At 38.6% G+C, this 16,572-nt stretch overlaps 1 protein-coding gene across 1 annotated transcript in view; it reads right to left on the reverse strand.

Moving 5' to 3' along the window:
- LOC117386967 (CDP-diacylglycerol--glycerol-3-phosphate 3-phosphatidyltransferase, mitochondrial) overlaps positions 1 to 7,409 on the reverse strand; it is a 45,370-nt gene extending 37,961 nt beyond the window's left edge. Inside the window, exon 1 of the mRNA XM_033984352.2 lies at positions 7,278 to 7,409. Within this exon, the coding sequence (XP_033840243.1) occupies positions 7,278 to 7,402 (125 nt within the window). The 5' untranslated portion in view covers positions 7,403 to 7,409. The remainder of the gene's footprint in view (positions 1 to 7,277) is intronic.
- Between the last annotated feature and the right edge of the window lie 9,163 nt (positions 7,410 to 16,572).

Genomic DNA, 16,572 nt, shown 5'->3' on the forward strand with positions numbered 1-16,572 from the left:
ACTAAGCACGAAACCGAGAGGAAACTAAGCACGAAACCGAGAGGAAACTAAGCACGAAACAAGGAAACTAAGCACGAAACAAGGAAACTAAGCACAAAACAAGGAAACTAAGCACAAAACAAGGAAACTAAGCACGGAACTGAGAGGAAACTAAGCACGAAACAAGGAAACTAAGCACGAAACAAGGAAACTAAGTACGAAACAAGGAAACTAAGTACGAAACAAGGAAACTAAGCACGGAACTGAGAGGAAACTAAGCACGAAACCGAGAGGAAACTAAGCACGGAACAAGGAAACTAAGCACGAAACAAGGAAACTAAGCACGAAACCGAGAGGAAACTAAGCACGAAACCGAGAGGAAACTAAGCACGAAACCGAGAGGAAACTAAGCACGAAACCGAGAGGAAACTAAGCACGAAACCGAGAGGAAACTAAGCACGAAACAAGGAAACTAAGCACGAAACCGAGAGGAAACTAAGCACGAAACCGAGAGGAAACTAAGCACGAAACAAGGAAACTAAGCACGAAACCGAGAGGAAACAGCACGAAACCGAGAGGAAACAGCACGAAACCGAGAGGAAACTTAGCACGAAACTGAGAGGAAACTTAGCACGAAACTGAGAGGAAACTTAGCACGAAACCGAGAGGAAACTAAGCACGAAACAAGGAAACTAAGCACGAAACAAGGAAACTAAGCACGAAACAAGGAAACTAAGCACGAAACAAGGAAACTAAGCACGAAACAAGGAAACTAAGCACGAAACCAAGAGGAAACTAAGCACGAAACAAGGAAACTAAGCACGAAACCAAGAGGAAACTAACCACGAAACCGAGAGGAAACTTAGCACGAAACCGAGAGGAAACTAAGCACGGAACAAGGAAACTAAGCACGAAACCGAGAGGAAACTAAGCACGAAATGAGGAAACTCAGCACGAAACCGAGAGGAAACTAAGCACGGAACAAGGAAACTAAGCACGAAACAAGGAAACTAAGCACGAAACAAGGAAACTAAGCACGAAACAAGGAAACTAAGCACGAAACAAGGAAACTAAGCACGAAACAAGGAAACTAAGCACGAAACAAGGAAACTTAGCACGAAACTGAGAGGAAACTTAGCACGAAACTGAGAGGAAACTTAGCACGAAACTGAGAGGAAACTAAGCACGAAACTGAGAGGAAACTAAGCACGAAACCGAGAGGAAACTAAGCACGAAACCGAGAGGAAACTTAGCACGAAACTGAGAGGAAACTTAGCACGAAACTGAGAGGAAACTAAGCACGAAAAAAGGAAATTAAGCACGAAACAAGGAAACTAAGCACGAAACAAGGAAACTAAGCACGAAACAAGGAAACTAAGCACAAAACAAGGAAACTAAGCACGAAACAAGGAAACTAAGCACGGAACTGAGAGGAAACTAAGCACGAAACGGAGAGGAAACTAAGCACGGAACAAGGAAACTAAGCACGAAACAAGGAAACTAAGCACGAAACAAGGAAACTAAGCACGAAACCGAGAGGAAACTAAGCACGAAACAAGGAAACTAAGCACGAAACTGAGAGGAAACTAAGCACGAAACTGAGAGGAAACTAAGCACGAAACAAGGAAACTAAGCACGAAACCGAGAGGAAACTTAGCACGAAACTGAGAGGAAACTTAGCACGAAACCGAGAGGAAACTAAGCACGGAACAAGGAAACTAAGCACGAAACAAGGAAACTAAGCACGAAACAAGGAAACTAAGCACGAAACCAAGAGGAAACTAAGCACGAAACAAGGAAACTAAGCACGAAACCAAGAGGAAACTAACCACGAAACCGAGAGGAAACTTAGCACGAAACCGAGAGGAAACTAAGCACGAAACTGAGAGGAAACTAAGCACGAAACCGAGAGGAAACTAAGCACGAAATGAGGAAACTCAGCACGAAACCGAGAGGAAACTAAGCACGGAACAAGGAAACTAAGCACGAAACAAGGAAACTAAGCACGAAACAAGGAAACTAAGCACGAAACAAGGAAACTAAGCACGAAACAAGGAAACTAAGCACGAAACAAGGAAACTAAGCACGAAACTGAGAGGAAACTTAGCACGAAACTGAGAGGAAACTAAGCACGAAACCGAGAGGAAACTAAGCACGAAACCGAGAGGAAACTAAGCACGGAACAAGGAAACTAAGCACGAAACAAGGAAACTAAGCACGAAACAAGGAAACTAAGCACGAAACCGAGAGGAAACTTAGCACGAAACTGAGAGGAAACTTAGCACGAAACTGAGAGGAAACTTAGCACGAAACTGAGAGGAAACTTAGCACGAAACCGAGAGGAAACTAAGCACGGAACAAGGAAACTAAGCACGAAACAAGGAAACTAAGCACGAAACAAGGAAACTAAGCACGAAACCAAGAGGAAACTAAGCACGAAACAAGGAAACTAAGCACGAAACCGAGAGGAAACTAAGCACGAAACAAGGAAACTAAGCACGAAACAAGGAAATTAAGCACGAAACAACGAAACTAAGCACGAAACAAGGAAACTAAGCACGAAACAAGGAAACTAAGCACGAAACAAGGAAACTAAGCACGAAACCAAGAGGAAACTAACCACGAAACCGAGAGGAAACTAAGCACGAAACAAGGAAACTAAGCACGAAACAAGGAAACTAAGCACGAAACAAGGAAACTAAGCACGAAACCAAGAGGAAACTAAGCACGAAACCAAGAGGAAACTAAGCACGAAATCAAGGAAACTAAGCACGGAACAAGGAAACTAAGCACGAAACCGAGAGGAAACTAAGCACGAAATGAGGAAACTCAGCACGAAACCGAGAGGAAACTAAGCACGGAACAAGGAAACTAAGCACGAAACAAGGAAATTAAGCACGAAACAACGAAACTAAGCACGAAACAAGGAAACTAAGCACGAAACAAGGAAACTAAGCACGAAACCGAGAGGAAACTAAGCACGAAACAAGGAAACTAAGCACGAAACAAGGAAACTAAGCACGAAACAAGGAAACTAAGCACGAAACCAAGAGGAAACTAAGCACGAAACAAGGAAACTAAGCACGAAACAAGGAAACTAAGCACGAAACAAGGAAACTAACCACGAAACCGAGAGGAAACTAAGCACGAAACAAGGAAACTAAGCACGGAACTGAGAGGAAACTAAGCACGAAACAAGGAAACTAAGCACGGAACTGAGAGGAAACTAAGCACGAAACAAGGAAACTAAGCACGAAACAAGGAAACTAAGCACGGAACAAGGAAACTAAGCACGAAACAAGGAAACTAAGCACGAAACCAAGAGGAAACTAAGCACGAAACAAGGAAACTAAGCACAGGACCAAGAGGAACCCAAGCAAGAAACGAGGAAACTAAGCACGTAACCGAGAGGAAACTAAGCACGTAACCGAGAGGAAACTAAGCACGTAACCGAGAGGAAACCAAGATCGTAACCAGGGAAACCAAACTCATGACCTAGAAAATCAAACTTGTAACGGAGAAACCAATATCGTCACCGAAAAACCAAGATCATAACCCACGAAAACCAAGCAGCAGACGTGTCACGATAACCCATTTTGAATTTGAATATATCACTACAGTGAACCCAGCAAACCGCTTTTTAAATACTTATATTTAATTACTAGGTTTGAGCTGAAACCACAGCTGAAGGAACCAATAATTAACCAATAATAATGACCCACAAATGTGAATCAACACTCTGCTACTGCTCAGATCTGATCATATTACAACTAAAATAACAAATATCTCCAGTACTGCAAAGAAACAATACACACGAGAAACACTGAGCTCCAAAATATATTGTTCCGGTTTGATCCAGTTGATGTAATAATTATCGATGCTGGAAATACTCGCTTTTTTCACACATGCAACTTCTCTGCATAATCAAAAAAGCAGGAAAATCAGTTCTGGCTTCGTTCACACATGACCCTGTTCTGGAAAAATGCAGGTAAATTCCCAGGTCAGGCTGCACGTGTGAATTTTTATTTTATTTTTATTTATTTATTTAAAAAAAGGGACAATGCACATTAATCAACATGAAAAACAAAATGTAAATGTGCCCGAGTTAGCTGACTAGAGATAATTTTCACCGGAATGGAAGTTACACAAACAAACACGACCTTTCCTTCGACAAACGCGTCAATTTGTGTCAATTTTCCGACACAATGGGACTCCACTGTCGTCTAAGCTACGGACGACGTTTACGCCCAATTTTAAACAAAGACGACACCTAAACGAGAACACGGAGACGTCTGAGCCACACCCAGAAACAAAGTACAAAGACTCGGCGTTATTCACAAGTAAAGTTTTCCACAGCAGCACAGATACAAAGTTCGATTAGATTTGAGATTTAAGCGGGATTCTGCTCAGAGTTCACACTGTAAACAAGTCCGGGAGCGTTTTGACAGAGACTGAAACACAAACTGACACAAAAAATCACATGTTTAAAGCGTCACTCTGGTTTAAATGTGAAATACGTCGCCCCGGTTTTACTCCACGGACAAAAACAGAGCGCAAAGGAGTAAACAAACTGCTCCATTTCAGAGTTCTGCGACGGTAACCTGAAGCTTGGATCTTAAAATACATGTTTTTGCTTCCCAGTGTCCTCATATCCTCAGAATTCCGGTCTGTTTGACGTTCCGTTTGGCCTTAAGCTCGTTTTTCACTTGTGACTAACTTCTAATAAAAGTCGGAGTAGATTTCGACAGAGATGTGATCTGCAAATTAGATCAAAGGCTGACGGCGTCTCGTAACAATCCCCCCGATTCAATTACAGGGCGATTACAGCGTATATTTACTATTCGTGGATTTCAGCGTGAATCATGACGACCGTTGCCATGGTTATTATCAATTCAAAACTAAATATTACATCTTTTAAGTGATCAAAAGTCCTGGAGCTGCTCTTTTTTATTAAATTATTGCTTTTGCTTATTGCTTTGCCTTGAATGTAGTGGTTCCAGTAGTTACGAGTCACAGGTCTCATCTATGGAGAGGCGAGCCCGTTTACAACAACGATGCGTGTTTTAAAATGTGTCTTTATTTATTTATTTATTTTTAATCCGCAAATGAATAAAAGCCAGTTTAAAGCAACACTGTGAAACAATACAATACGAAGCAATCTCCACGGAGACGAGCAGGTTTCATAGTGCATCTTTACGTCAACTTTAGAGACAATATCCCAACGTAAACTTGGTAATTTAAGGTAGTCAAAAGCGACACATCATGTTGAGAATACACGTTTTTATTTTTTATACTTTCTACATTTTATAAACACAGAAGACAAATACCAAATATAATCAAATATATGAAGCAAGAAACATGGAATTATGTAGCAAAGGAAAAAAAGGTAAATAACGCTACAATATACATTTTTTATATTTTATTTTCAAATCCCTAAAGTTTCCATACACATATATTTATATAGATTTCTTTACTAGATAACTCCATATTTCTTACTTCATAAATTTGATGTGTTCTGTGTGTATATAAAATGTAGAAAATAATAAAAAATAAAATAAAATAAAATAAAATAAAATAAAAATAAAAATAAATAAAATAAAATAAAATAAAATAAAATAAAATAAAATAAAATAAAATAAAATAAAATAAAATAAAATAAAATAAAATAAAATAAAATAAAATAAAATAAAATAAAATAAAATAAAATAAAATAAAATAAAATAAAATAAAATAAAATAAAATAAAATAAAATAAAATAAAATAAAATAAAATAAAATAAAATAAAATAAAATAAAATAAAATAAAATAAAATAAATGAGAGGGATGAGTCCAAACTTTTGACTCGACTCGCACAAGTTTTTTCAAAGTCCATTCTGATTGTTTAAGCAACTCGGGCCGATACACTCTGATTAAGATTATGTAATTTAAAAAAAATGTAAAATTATGTAATTTCCTCCAAACTCCCCCCAAGCCCTTTTTTTACGACAAACCTGTGAGTGAGCTGTGCAGTCATGTTTAGAGCAGCTGTCTCTTCATACTTAAGTGTTAATATAAAGCTTTAACCAGGGCTGTCCAATCTACGGCCCACATCGCTACAGAGAAATACTGCGATAAACTATAATATTGAAACAAATTTATGTCACTAATTAAGATTTAAATAATGTAAAATAATCCGTGAGCCGCAACAAATACACAGCAGAATGGACCAATAATTCTGCCAAAGTTTAGACGTATTTTAATGTAAATAGTTGTAGAAAATGCATGTTAAACGTCCAGTAGCAAACAAAATTCAACTAACTAAGCTAATGTTACATAATGTGCAGCCTATAGTTCACTTTACTGCTGCCATGACAAGGGAAATATGATGATTTTAGCCAAAGTTTAGACTTATTTTAAAATAAATAGTTGAAAATGCATGTCAAACGCCTCTCAGCTTTGTAAACAAATTTAACTGACTATAGCTAGCTTAAAGTTACATATTGTGCAGAGTACAACAGTATTGTGCAGAGTACAACATATTGTGCAGAGTACAGACATGCATTTTTTTAAACTATTTACATTAAAATAAGTCTAAACTTTGGCTAAAATTATTGTATTTACACATATGCACGACCAGACACATCTCATCTGTGATAAAGTCAGTGTAAAGTGACTGTTATACTCTGCACAATATGTAACATTAAGCTAGCTAAGGTCAGTTAAATTTGTTTACAACACTAAGACACGTTTAACATGCATTTTCTACAATTATTTACATTAAAATACGTCTAAACTTTGGCTAAAATCATCATATTTCCCTTGTTATGGCAGCAGTAAAGTGAACTATAGCCTGCACATTATGTAACATTAGCTTAGTTAGTTGGATTTTGTTTGCTAATGGACGTTTAACATGCATTTTCTACAACTATTTACATTAAAATAAGCCTCATCTTTGGCTAAAATTATTGTATTTACACATATGCACGACCAGACACATCTCATCTGTGATAAAGTCAGTGTAAAGTGACTTATACTCTGCACAATATGTAACATTAAGCTAGCTACAGTCAGTTAAAATAGTTTACAACGCTAAGACACGTTTGACATGCATTTTTTTTTTTTTTTACTATTTCCATTAAAATAAGTCTAAACTTTGTCTAAAACCCTCGTCACTCCCTTCAGTTCAGTCTAACCCTCCACAGACAGTTTGTGCAGGGCATCCCCAGCTCTGCTCCGTGTTTGTTATGGGACACTTCCCCCGGACATTCCTCGGTCCCGCAGCCCGCACACGGCGCTCTCAGCCCCGGCTCGGATCTTACCCGCCTCCCCGGTCCCTGGCCCTGAAGAGGCGGTCCGTGATTCGGCTGAAGACCCCCGCCACGGCTGGAGAGGACGCGGAGTACACGGAGTTCAACAGCCTCCTCCAGGACACGGGCGCCGCCATGACTGCTCCTGCGAGGCCCCGCCTTCAAACCAACTTTATTGACAACGCGGAACACGAAAACAAAAACGAGCGCAAGTACGAACAAAATTAAATTATATTATTACTAACGTCCTGTTTTAAAACGGTTTGACGCTAATTAGATTTATTTTTACTCGTTTTTTCAATATTTTTAATTAACACCAAAACGAAAAAAATGGCACTCCAAGCGGTGGACTGTGGAAGCGCAGGGTCACTGACTCAACAGAACAGAACAGGATGTGCTGTTTTAGATCTGTGACACAGTGGGTGGAGGTATTCTGTGCTAGCATCTAGAACTAATACAATTACGTTTTTATTAAAGTTATAATTCAATTTAACAAAAGGTCAGAGTCACGGGTTACTTTATTATTTAATGGAATAAACAACTTTGGTCTCGTTGGCAAATGGAAATGAGGTGGAAGAAGTACTGCATTTTATTATTTAAGTAAAAGTACAAATGCAAGGGCAAAAAATACATACAATAAAATTAAACGTAAAAGAAACACATGTAAAAATCTATGTAAGTACACGTTAAAAAATGTACTTAAAGAGTAAAAAGTGCAATTATTTCATCAAATGTGCTGACTGTGATCAGGTTTTTATTTGTATATTTTTGTTTTCAGCGTTTTCAAACTATAATAAATACTTTTACTTTTCAGTCCAGTTCAAAAATGCTTTGGAGTAGAAAGTACAAAGTATGCACTCATATAGATACATAAAACTTGTACTTAAATGCAGTAATTTACTTTTACTTCATTACTTTTCACCTCCTATTGAGTCACTTATTAATATTACTCACAAAAATAAACTCTAAATATAAATAAAATATAAATATAAACTTTTCCAGTCGGGTTCAACATCTGCTTGCTCCATTATTTTGTCAGAAATGTTCCGTAGTGTGGCATTAAACTTGCCGTATACAGCACAGATGTTTTAATGGTAGATTATACATTGAAAAAACATGCACCTCTCCACAGATCTGACCCGTAACTTGTCTTGACAGTGTCGTTCCCGCTTCTTTGTTTTCACCGGAGCTTAAGCCCGAGGTGAGTTTATTTGTATGGCAGAAAAAAAAACATTAAAATCACAATATAAACAAATAAAAACATAAATAATTACAAAAAACATCATAAAATCAACATAACACAATAAAACCCTTTCAGTCACATGCACAGACACACAGATCAGCCTAATGCCGTACTGCGGAACATTCCAGGGGACAAACATGAGGTGAACCCTTCAGCAGAAATGTTCCAGAGTGTGCCTTTAAAGCGCAGAGCCATGTTTTATTTGTGTTTTGTTTCTTCTGGTTCGTCTCGTGTCGTGTTCTGTTCACGCTCGGTCGGTCACATGACTCCAGGGCGGCGTTTAAAACATGTTTTGTTCCACTTCACGCTTCGTTATTTTAAATCCACCTACAGGCCCGGACACGCCCACGTACAGTAACCGTGGCGATATCACAAGGTCACATGATCACATGATGGAACGGTAAAGTACATTTTACTGTTTTTACAAAGAAATGATAACGGACGTTTTTCAAGCCATTTCTTTTCGTAATAAACAGAACACCATGAACAAACGGCACTTACATACATTTAATGCCACACTGCGGAACATTTAGGGCGGATCCCCTCCCAGCGCCGTCCAAGGAAAACCCGCACATCCATCCAAACTTTTAGTCGTTTTTTGGAGATGTTCTTGATTCTATTGTATTATAAAACGCACCACGATGATGAAAGAGTGATCCTTTAAAATAAATAACAGGTTTAGCAGCTTTAATAAACATGAACAAGCTTTAATAAACATCAACAAGCTTCAATAAACATGAACAAGCTTTAATAAACATGAACAAGCTTTAATAAACATGAACAAGCTTTAATAATAAACATGAACAAAGTCCAGTTTTATTTTCTTAATTGTTCATTTTGGTACAAATGAAAAAAAAAGTGCTGCTCTAGTGCGACGTGCAGCTGCCCACAGGGGGCGCTGTGTTGTGACGACGTTTACAGCGACGTCAGCTCCCACTGGACACCGCGGTTTTCTAACTTGAACTCAGCTTGAACCGTTTCGTTTTGGATCAGAGGTTTCAAACTCAAATTATCAGGGCGCTGCATCAGGTATTCCACCAAAAAAAAAGCTTTATTAAAATCTTCTCAAACGTCACCGCCGTTTTCAACACGCACGAGGAAATACACCAATTCTCGTCGATTTTATTATTTATTTATTATTTCTTGAATCTTTTGTGACACGAGTACACAGCGCCGCGAGTGACACGTGAGTTTGTCGCACTAACATTAAACTTTCGTATTGTCTCACGGGCCACAAAATATCGTATCGCGGGCCGCAATTTGCCCCTGGGCCGCGAGTTTGACACTCCTGTTTTAGATGAATATTGTGATTTAAAACGTGTAAATTATAACGAAACGATCCACAGAGATGAGAACCATAGAGACACAAGCACAACAGGACTGATTTAGTAGTAGTAGTAGTAGTAGTAGTAGTAGTAGTAGTAGTAGTGGTAGTAGTAGTAGTAGTAGTAGTCACTTTTTGTACTTTCTGAATCCACTTTTGTCCGTGTTTTCTCAGGAGTGTGTTTATTCTGCTGTATCTTTAGCAGACGCCCTGTCCTCACGCGCTCTGTTTGTGTCGTGCTTCCTCTTTCTTTCTTCTTTCTTTCCTCTTTCTTTCTTCTTTCTTTCCTCCTCTTTCGGTAACTCGCCGCTCGTCACGTGTTTGCGCTGTACTGACTCCGGGGGGCGCTCTCCAGGTCTGTGAGGGTGAAGGGTTAATCGTTCACCAGGACTGCGGGGAAACGCGGTGAGTAAATCTTATCTCTGAACTGTCTCTGATAACGAGGCAAAATGTGGTTTACTTTTCTGTGTGAATATTCATCACTGATTAGAAAAAAATATATGTTTTTTGTGCAGCGTTTTGAAGAATCTGTGAGACGTAAATACAAATGTTCATGGGTAAATGTTCATCTCTTGTTCTAACTTTTTCAGTATCGATACTTGTGGAAAATGAGCTTCGATACCGGTTTAGAATCTGGTTTTCGATACTTTTGACGATCTGTGTTCATGTTCAGTTTTACATTTTGAATTGATTTGTCCCTCGGCCATTGTGTCACTGAGCAACACACTTCAGCCTGTTTACAATGAATGTGTGTGTGTATGTGGGTATATGTATACGTGTGTGTATAGGTGTGGGTCGGGGTGTGTCGGTGTGTGTGTGTGTATATGTGTGTGTGGGGGTGTGTCTGTGTGTGTGTATATGTGTGTGTGGGGGTGTGTCTGTGTGTGTGTATATGTGTGTGTGGGGGTGTGTCTGTGTGTGTGTATATGTGTGTGTGTGTGTCTCGGGGTGTGTGTGTGTGTATATGTGTGTGTGTCTGTGTGTGTGCGGTGAGCAGATGAATAGTTGTGTTACATAAATCCGTGGACATATCATTCAGTTCATTAATATTTTATACTGTGGCTGTTTCTCCAAACGGCAATTATCATCAGATCAGACAGCGATTAGTTTAATGTGATTATGACCCAGTAAAATCACACCAGAGTACTCTGGCATTAAGTACTACAGTACTCTGGCATTAAGTACTACAGTACTCTGGCATTAAGTACTACAGTACTCTGGCATTAAGTACTACAGTACTCTGGCATTAAGTACTACAGTACTGTGGCATTAAGTACTACAGTACTCTGGCATTAAGTACTACAGTACTCTGGCATTAAGTACTACAGTACTCTGGCATTAAGTACTACAGTACTCTGGCATTAAGTACTACAGTACTCTGGCATTAAGTACTACAGTACTGTGGCATTAAGTACTACAGTACTCTGGCATTAAGTACTACAGTACTCTGGCATTAAGTACTACAGTACTCTGGCATTAAGTACTACAGTACTCTGGCATTAAGTACTACAGTACTCTGGCATTAAGTACTACAGTACTCTGGCATTAAGTACTACAGTACTCTGGCATTAAGTACTACAGTACTCTGGCATTAAGTACTACAGTACTCTGGCATTAAGTACTACAGTACTCTGGCATTAAGTACTACAGTACTGTGGCATTAAGTACTACAGTACTCTGGCATTAAGTACTACAGTACTCTGGCATTAAGTACTACAGTACTCTGGCATTAAGTACTACAGTACTCTGGCATTAAGTACTACAGTACTCTGGCATTAAGTACTACAGTACTCTGGCATTAAGTACTACAGTACTCTGGCATTAAGTACTACAATACTCTGGCATTAAGTACTACAGTACTCTGGCATTAAGTACTACAGTACTCTGGCATTAAGTACTACAGTACTCTGGCATTAAGTACTACAATACTCTGGCATTAAGTACTACAGTACTCTGGCATTAAGTACTACAGTACTCTGGCATTAAGTACTACAGTACTCTGGCATTAAGTACTACAGTACTGTGGCATTAAGTACTACAGTACTGTGGCATTAAGTACTACAGTACTCTGGCATTAAGTACTACAGTACTCTGGCATTAAGTACTACAGTACTCTGGCATTAAGTACTACAGTACTCTGGCATTAAGTACTACAGTACTCTGGCATTAAGTACTACAATACTCTGGCATTAAGTACTACAGTACACTCGCATTAAGTACTACAATACTCTCGCATTAAGTACTACAGTACTGTCTCATGTTAAATACTACAGTACTCTCGCATTAAATACTACAGTACTGTCTCATTAAATACTACAATACTCTTGCATTAAATACAACAATACTCTTGCATTAAATACTACAATACTCTCGCATTAAGTACTACAGTACTCTCATGTTAAATACTACAGTACTGTCTCATTAAATACTACAGTAATGTCCCATAAAATAATACAGTACTGTCACGTTAAATATCTCACATTATTTACTACAATACTCTGACATTATATACTACAGTGCTGCCATGTTAAATACTACAGCACTGCACATTAAATACTACAATATTCTCACATTAAATACTACAAGATTCTCACATTAAATACTACAATATTCTCACATTAAATACTACAGTACTCTACATTAAATACTATAATAATCTTGCATTATATACTACAGTACTGTCACATTAAATAATAAAGTACTTTCACACATTACTCACTTAAGTACTGCCCCACACAGGGCCGGCTCAGCCTATAAACAGACTGAGCAGCAGCTTAGGGGCCCGAGGCCAGCAGGGGGCCCCCAGGAGCCCACACATTTATACTGAAAATAATATAATATGTAAAGTTGTACTGGAAACAGGGCGTGTGTGTTAACTTTACATTTTATTTGTTTTATAGACGTGTACGTGTGTTTTTGAGTTGAACTGTTACTTTGTTCTTGACCTGCCGCGTTTATTACAGTAATAACACGACGTTTATGTAACACATAAAGGACGTGACATAAAGTCAGCGCGGTGAGTCACTGCATTACATCGTCTGCTTTTTTACAGGCTCATTAATATTTATACGACTTTATGATAATTAGATGTGCACATTTAATAATAATAATAATATTATATTGTGTACTTGGTTTTGTCAGAGGTAAATAGTACTCTCTTACTCGAGTATTCTACATTTACTCGAGTAACCCTTGTAATAGTGTTCGGACGCATCGTATTTGTGTAAAAGTTTTGGTTGAAGTACTACTTTGTATTTATACGCGAGTGAGCAGTATTATTTTGAAGTGTACTACTACTTTAGTACAACTTTTGGCTCGTGCCCGACCTGCCTCAAACCAGAAACCACAAAAAATGTCTAGAATTTCAATCATTTTCTGGGAGCGGGCCCCCAGGCCCCCTCACAGGTTTGTGTACTGCTCTTGTGTACTGTGTACTGCTCTTGTGTACTGTGTACTGCTCTTGTGTACTGTGTACTGACGCTCTGATGTTTTCAGGCTGACGTTGGTCGTATAAATACAAATATAATCGGTCGAGGTGTAAATCCACCTCCGGGGCCCCACAGACAAATCCAGCCCAGGGCCCCTGGAAAACTGGAGCCGGCCCTGGTCACACATCACACAGGAAAGTACCACACATGAAATACTACAGAGTATATACTAAAGTACTGCCACACATGAAATACTACAGAGTATATACTAAAGTACTGCCACACATGAAATACTACAGAGTATATACTAAAGTACTGCCACACATGAAATACTACAGAGTATATACTAAAGTACTGCCACACATGAAATACTACAGTGTATATACTAAAGTACTGTCAAGCATAATTTTGAAGTACTACTCTAATTCAATCACATCCTCACAGAGGCTACTGTTAGTCTCGGTACTAGTACTACTAGTATTACGTGAGAAAAGTACTGTTTCCTATTACTGTGGAGACTTATTCTGATCCCACTTTCTATCAATATGTGATACTTTTCCTTTGTACTATTTATTACTACTACAACTACTACATTCTATTGATCTTACTGTTTATTCTAGGCTAAACGAGATCAACAAGCTGATATGACAACACACAATACTACTACTACTACTACTACTACTACTACTACTACTACTACTACTACTACTACTACTACTACTGCACTACTGCCACTACTACAACTACTGCTGCTGCCACTACTATTACTACTACTACTACTACTAATGCAACTACTACTTCTACTATTACTACAACTATTTACTATCAGAATGTATTTAAGCACATTTATGCAATATCGTGTTTTTTACTACTATTACTATGACAACACACAATACTACTACTACTACTACTACTACTACTACTACTACTACTACTACTACTATTACTACTATCATATCAATATCAAGTATATTTCTGCTATCCCACAACTGCAAACTTATATTATCCTACTACTATTCATACTGTGTACATGTAGTACTCCTGGTGTGTACTTGTAGTACTCCTAGTGTGTAGATGTAGTAGTAGTACATGCAGAGTTAAACCTCAGAGTTAAACCTCAGAGTTAAACTCAGAGTTAAACCTCAGAGTTAAACTCAGAGTTAAACCTCAGAGTTAAATCTCAGAGTTAAACTCAGAGTTAAACTCAGAGTTAAACCTCAGAGTTAAACCTCAGAGTTTAATCTCAGAGTTTAATCTCAGAGTTAAACCTCAGAGTTAAACCTCAGAGTTTAATCTCAGAGTTTAATCTCAGAGTTAAACCTAAGAGTTAAATCTCAGAGTTAAACTCAGAGTTAAACCTCAGAGTTTAATCTCAGAGTTAAACCTCAGAGTTAAACCTCAGAGTTTAATCTCAGAGTTTAATCTCAGAGTTAAACCTAAGAGTTAAATCTCAGAGTTAAACCTCAGAGTTAAACCTCAGAGTTAAACCTCAGAGTTAAACCTCAGAGTTTAATCTCAGAGTTTAATCTCAGAGTTAAACCTAAGAGTTAAATCTCAGAGTTAAACCTCAGAGTTAAACCTCAGAGTTAAACTCAGAGTTAAACCTCAGAGTTAAACCTCAGAGTTTAATCTCAGAGTTTAATCTCAGAGTTAAACCTAAGAGTTAAATCTCAGAGTTAAACCTCAGAGTTAAACCTCAGAGTTAAACCTCAGAGTTAAACCTCAGAGTTTAATCTCAGAGTTTAATCTCAGAGTTAAACCTAAGAGTTTAATCTCAGAGTTAAACCTCAGAGTTAAATCTCAGAGTTAAACTCAGAGTTAAACCTCAGAGTTAAACCTCAGAGTTAAACTCAGAGTTAAACTCTTGTTCCTGTCAAATGTCGGAGCTTTTCACTTTTTCACCTTTGTCGAGAATCGCGCGGCGCGGTACCAGGAAACACCAGAGAAAGGTCACGCTGTGGATGATTATTTATTGGCTCTTTCTCTCTCTCTGTGTGTGTGTGTTTCTCTCTTTCTCTGTCTCTCTCTTTCTCTCTTTCTCCCCCTCTCTCTCTCTCCTTTCCCGTACGTCTGCCTTTACTGGAAAGAGCGCTATGACCGGGAGGGGGCGGTGCCTTACGAACATCGGGCTTTACGCACACACAGCCCGGGACGCACCTCCAGTCACCTCCCCCAGACACCTCCCCCAGCCCGGGACGCTCTGGATTCTTGGCATTTCGTTCTCATTTCGTTCTCATTTCGTTCTCAGTTGAACCTCCCGCCTCGCGCTCGTGTTGATTAAATGTTTTATTAACTGTCCTGGCGCTAAGAGCGGATTTTATTTGCGTTTTTGGCGCAGCAAGGAAAATGTGAGCGAGTGAAAAGAGTTTGTGCAACAGAGAAATGTAGACATCAAAACTAAATCCCAACGTTTAGGACAGAAAATACGAAATAAAATGTAAAAATAACACGAAAATAACTGAAGAATAATATTAAAATAGAATAAAAATAACAAACATGAAAATAAGAAGAATTCACTTCATTAATCAATATCACAACAATAAATGGTAAAGTAATGAGTCTGGTTATGTACAGGGATACTGCAGTAGTAGTAGTAGTAGTAGTAGTAGTCATGGTGGTAGTGATAGTAGTATTAGTAATAATGGTGGCGCTAATAGTAGTAGTAGTTTAACAGTAGTGATAGTATTAGGTAGTAGTACTAGTAGCTTTTTTTCTCAATGGTAATAATAGGAATAGTAATAGTATTAGTGGTGGTGATAGCAGCAGTAGTAGTAGTAGTAGTAGTAGTAGTAGTAGTGATAGTAGTAGTAGTAGTAGTAGTAGTAGTAGTAGTAGTAGTAGTAGTAGTAGTAGTAGTAGTAGTAGTAGTAGTAGTAGTACTTTACACCAGACACACAACCAGCTCAAAAATATGAACAAATATTAAATATCAACACATTTATCATCAACAAACTCAACCTGAGGCTCTAAACCCGGACCAACCCGGACCAGCCCGGACCAACCCGGACCAGCCCGGACCAACCCGGACCAACCCGGACCAAACCCGGTGAACCCGATAAAAACCAGACCAGGATTAAAAAAGGACCAAAGAAAACACAGAATAAACCAGAGTGTGTGTGTCTCTGTGTGTGTCTGTGCGTGTGTGTTTCTGTGTGTGTCTCTGTGTGTGTTTGTGTGTGTGTTTCTGTGTGTGTTTGTGTGTGTGTTTGTGTGTGTGTCTCTGTGTGTGTGTGTCTCTGTGTGTGTCTCTCTTTGTGTGTGTGTGTGTGTGTATAAGCCCCGCCTCCTCCGGGTCCAAATGCCTGGGATTCG

Source organism: Periophthalmus magnuspinnatus, chromosome 19 (genome assembly GCF_009829125.3).
Source record: "Periophthalmus magnuspinnatus isolate fPerMag1 chromosome 19, fPerMag1.2.pri, whole genome shotgun sequence".
Classification (NCBI taxonomy): Eukaryota; Metazoa; Chordata; class Actinopteri; order Gobiiformes; family Gobiidae; genus Periophthalmus; species Periophthalmus magnuspinnatus.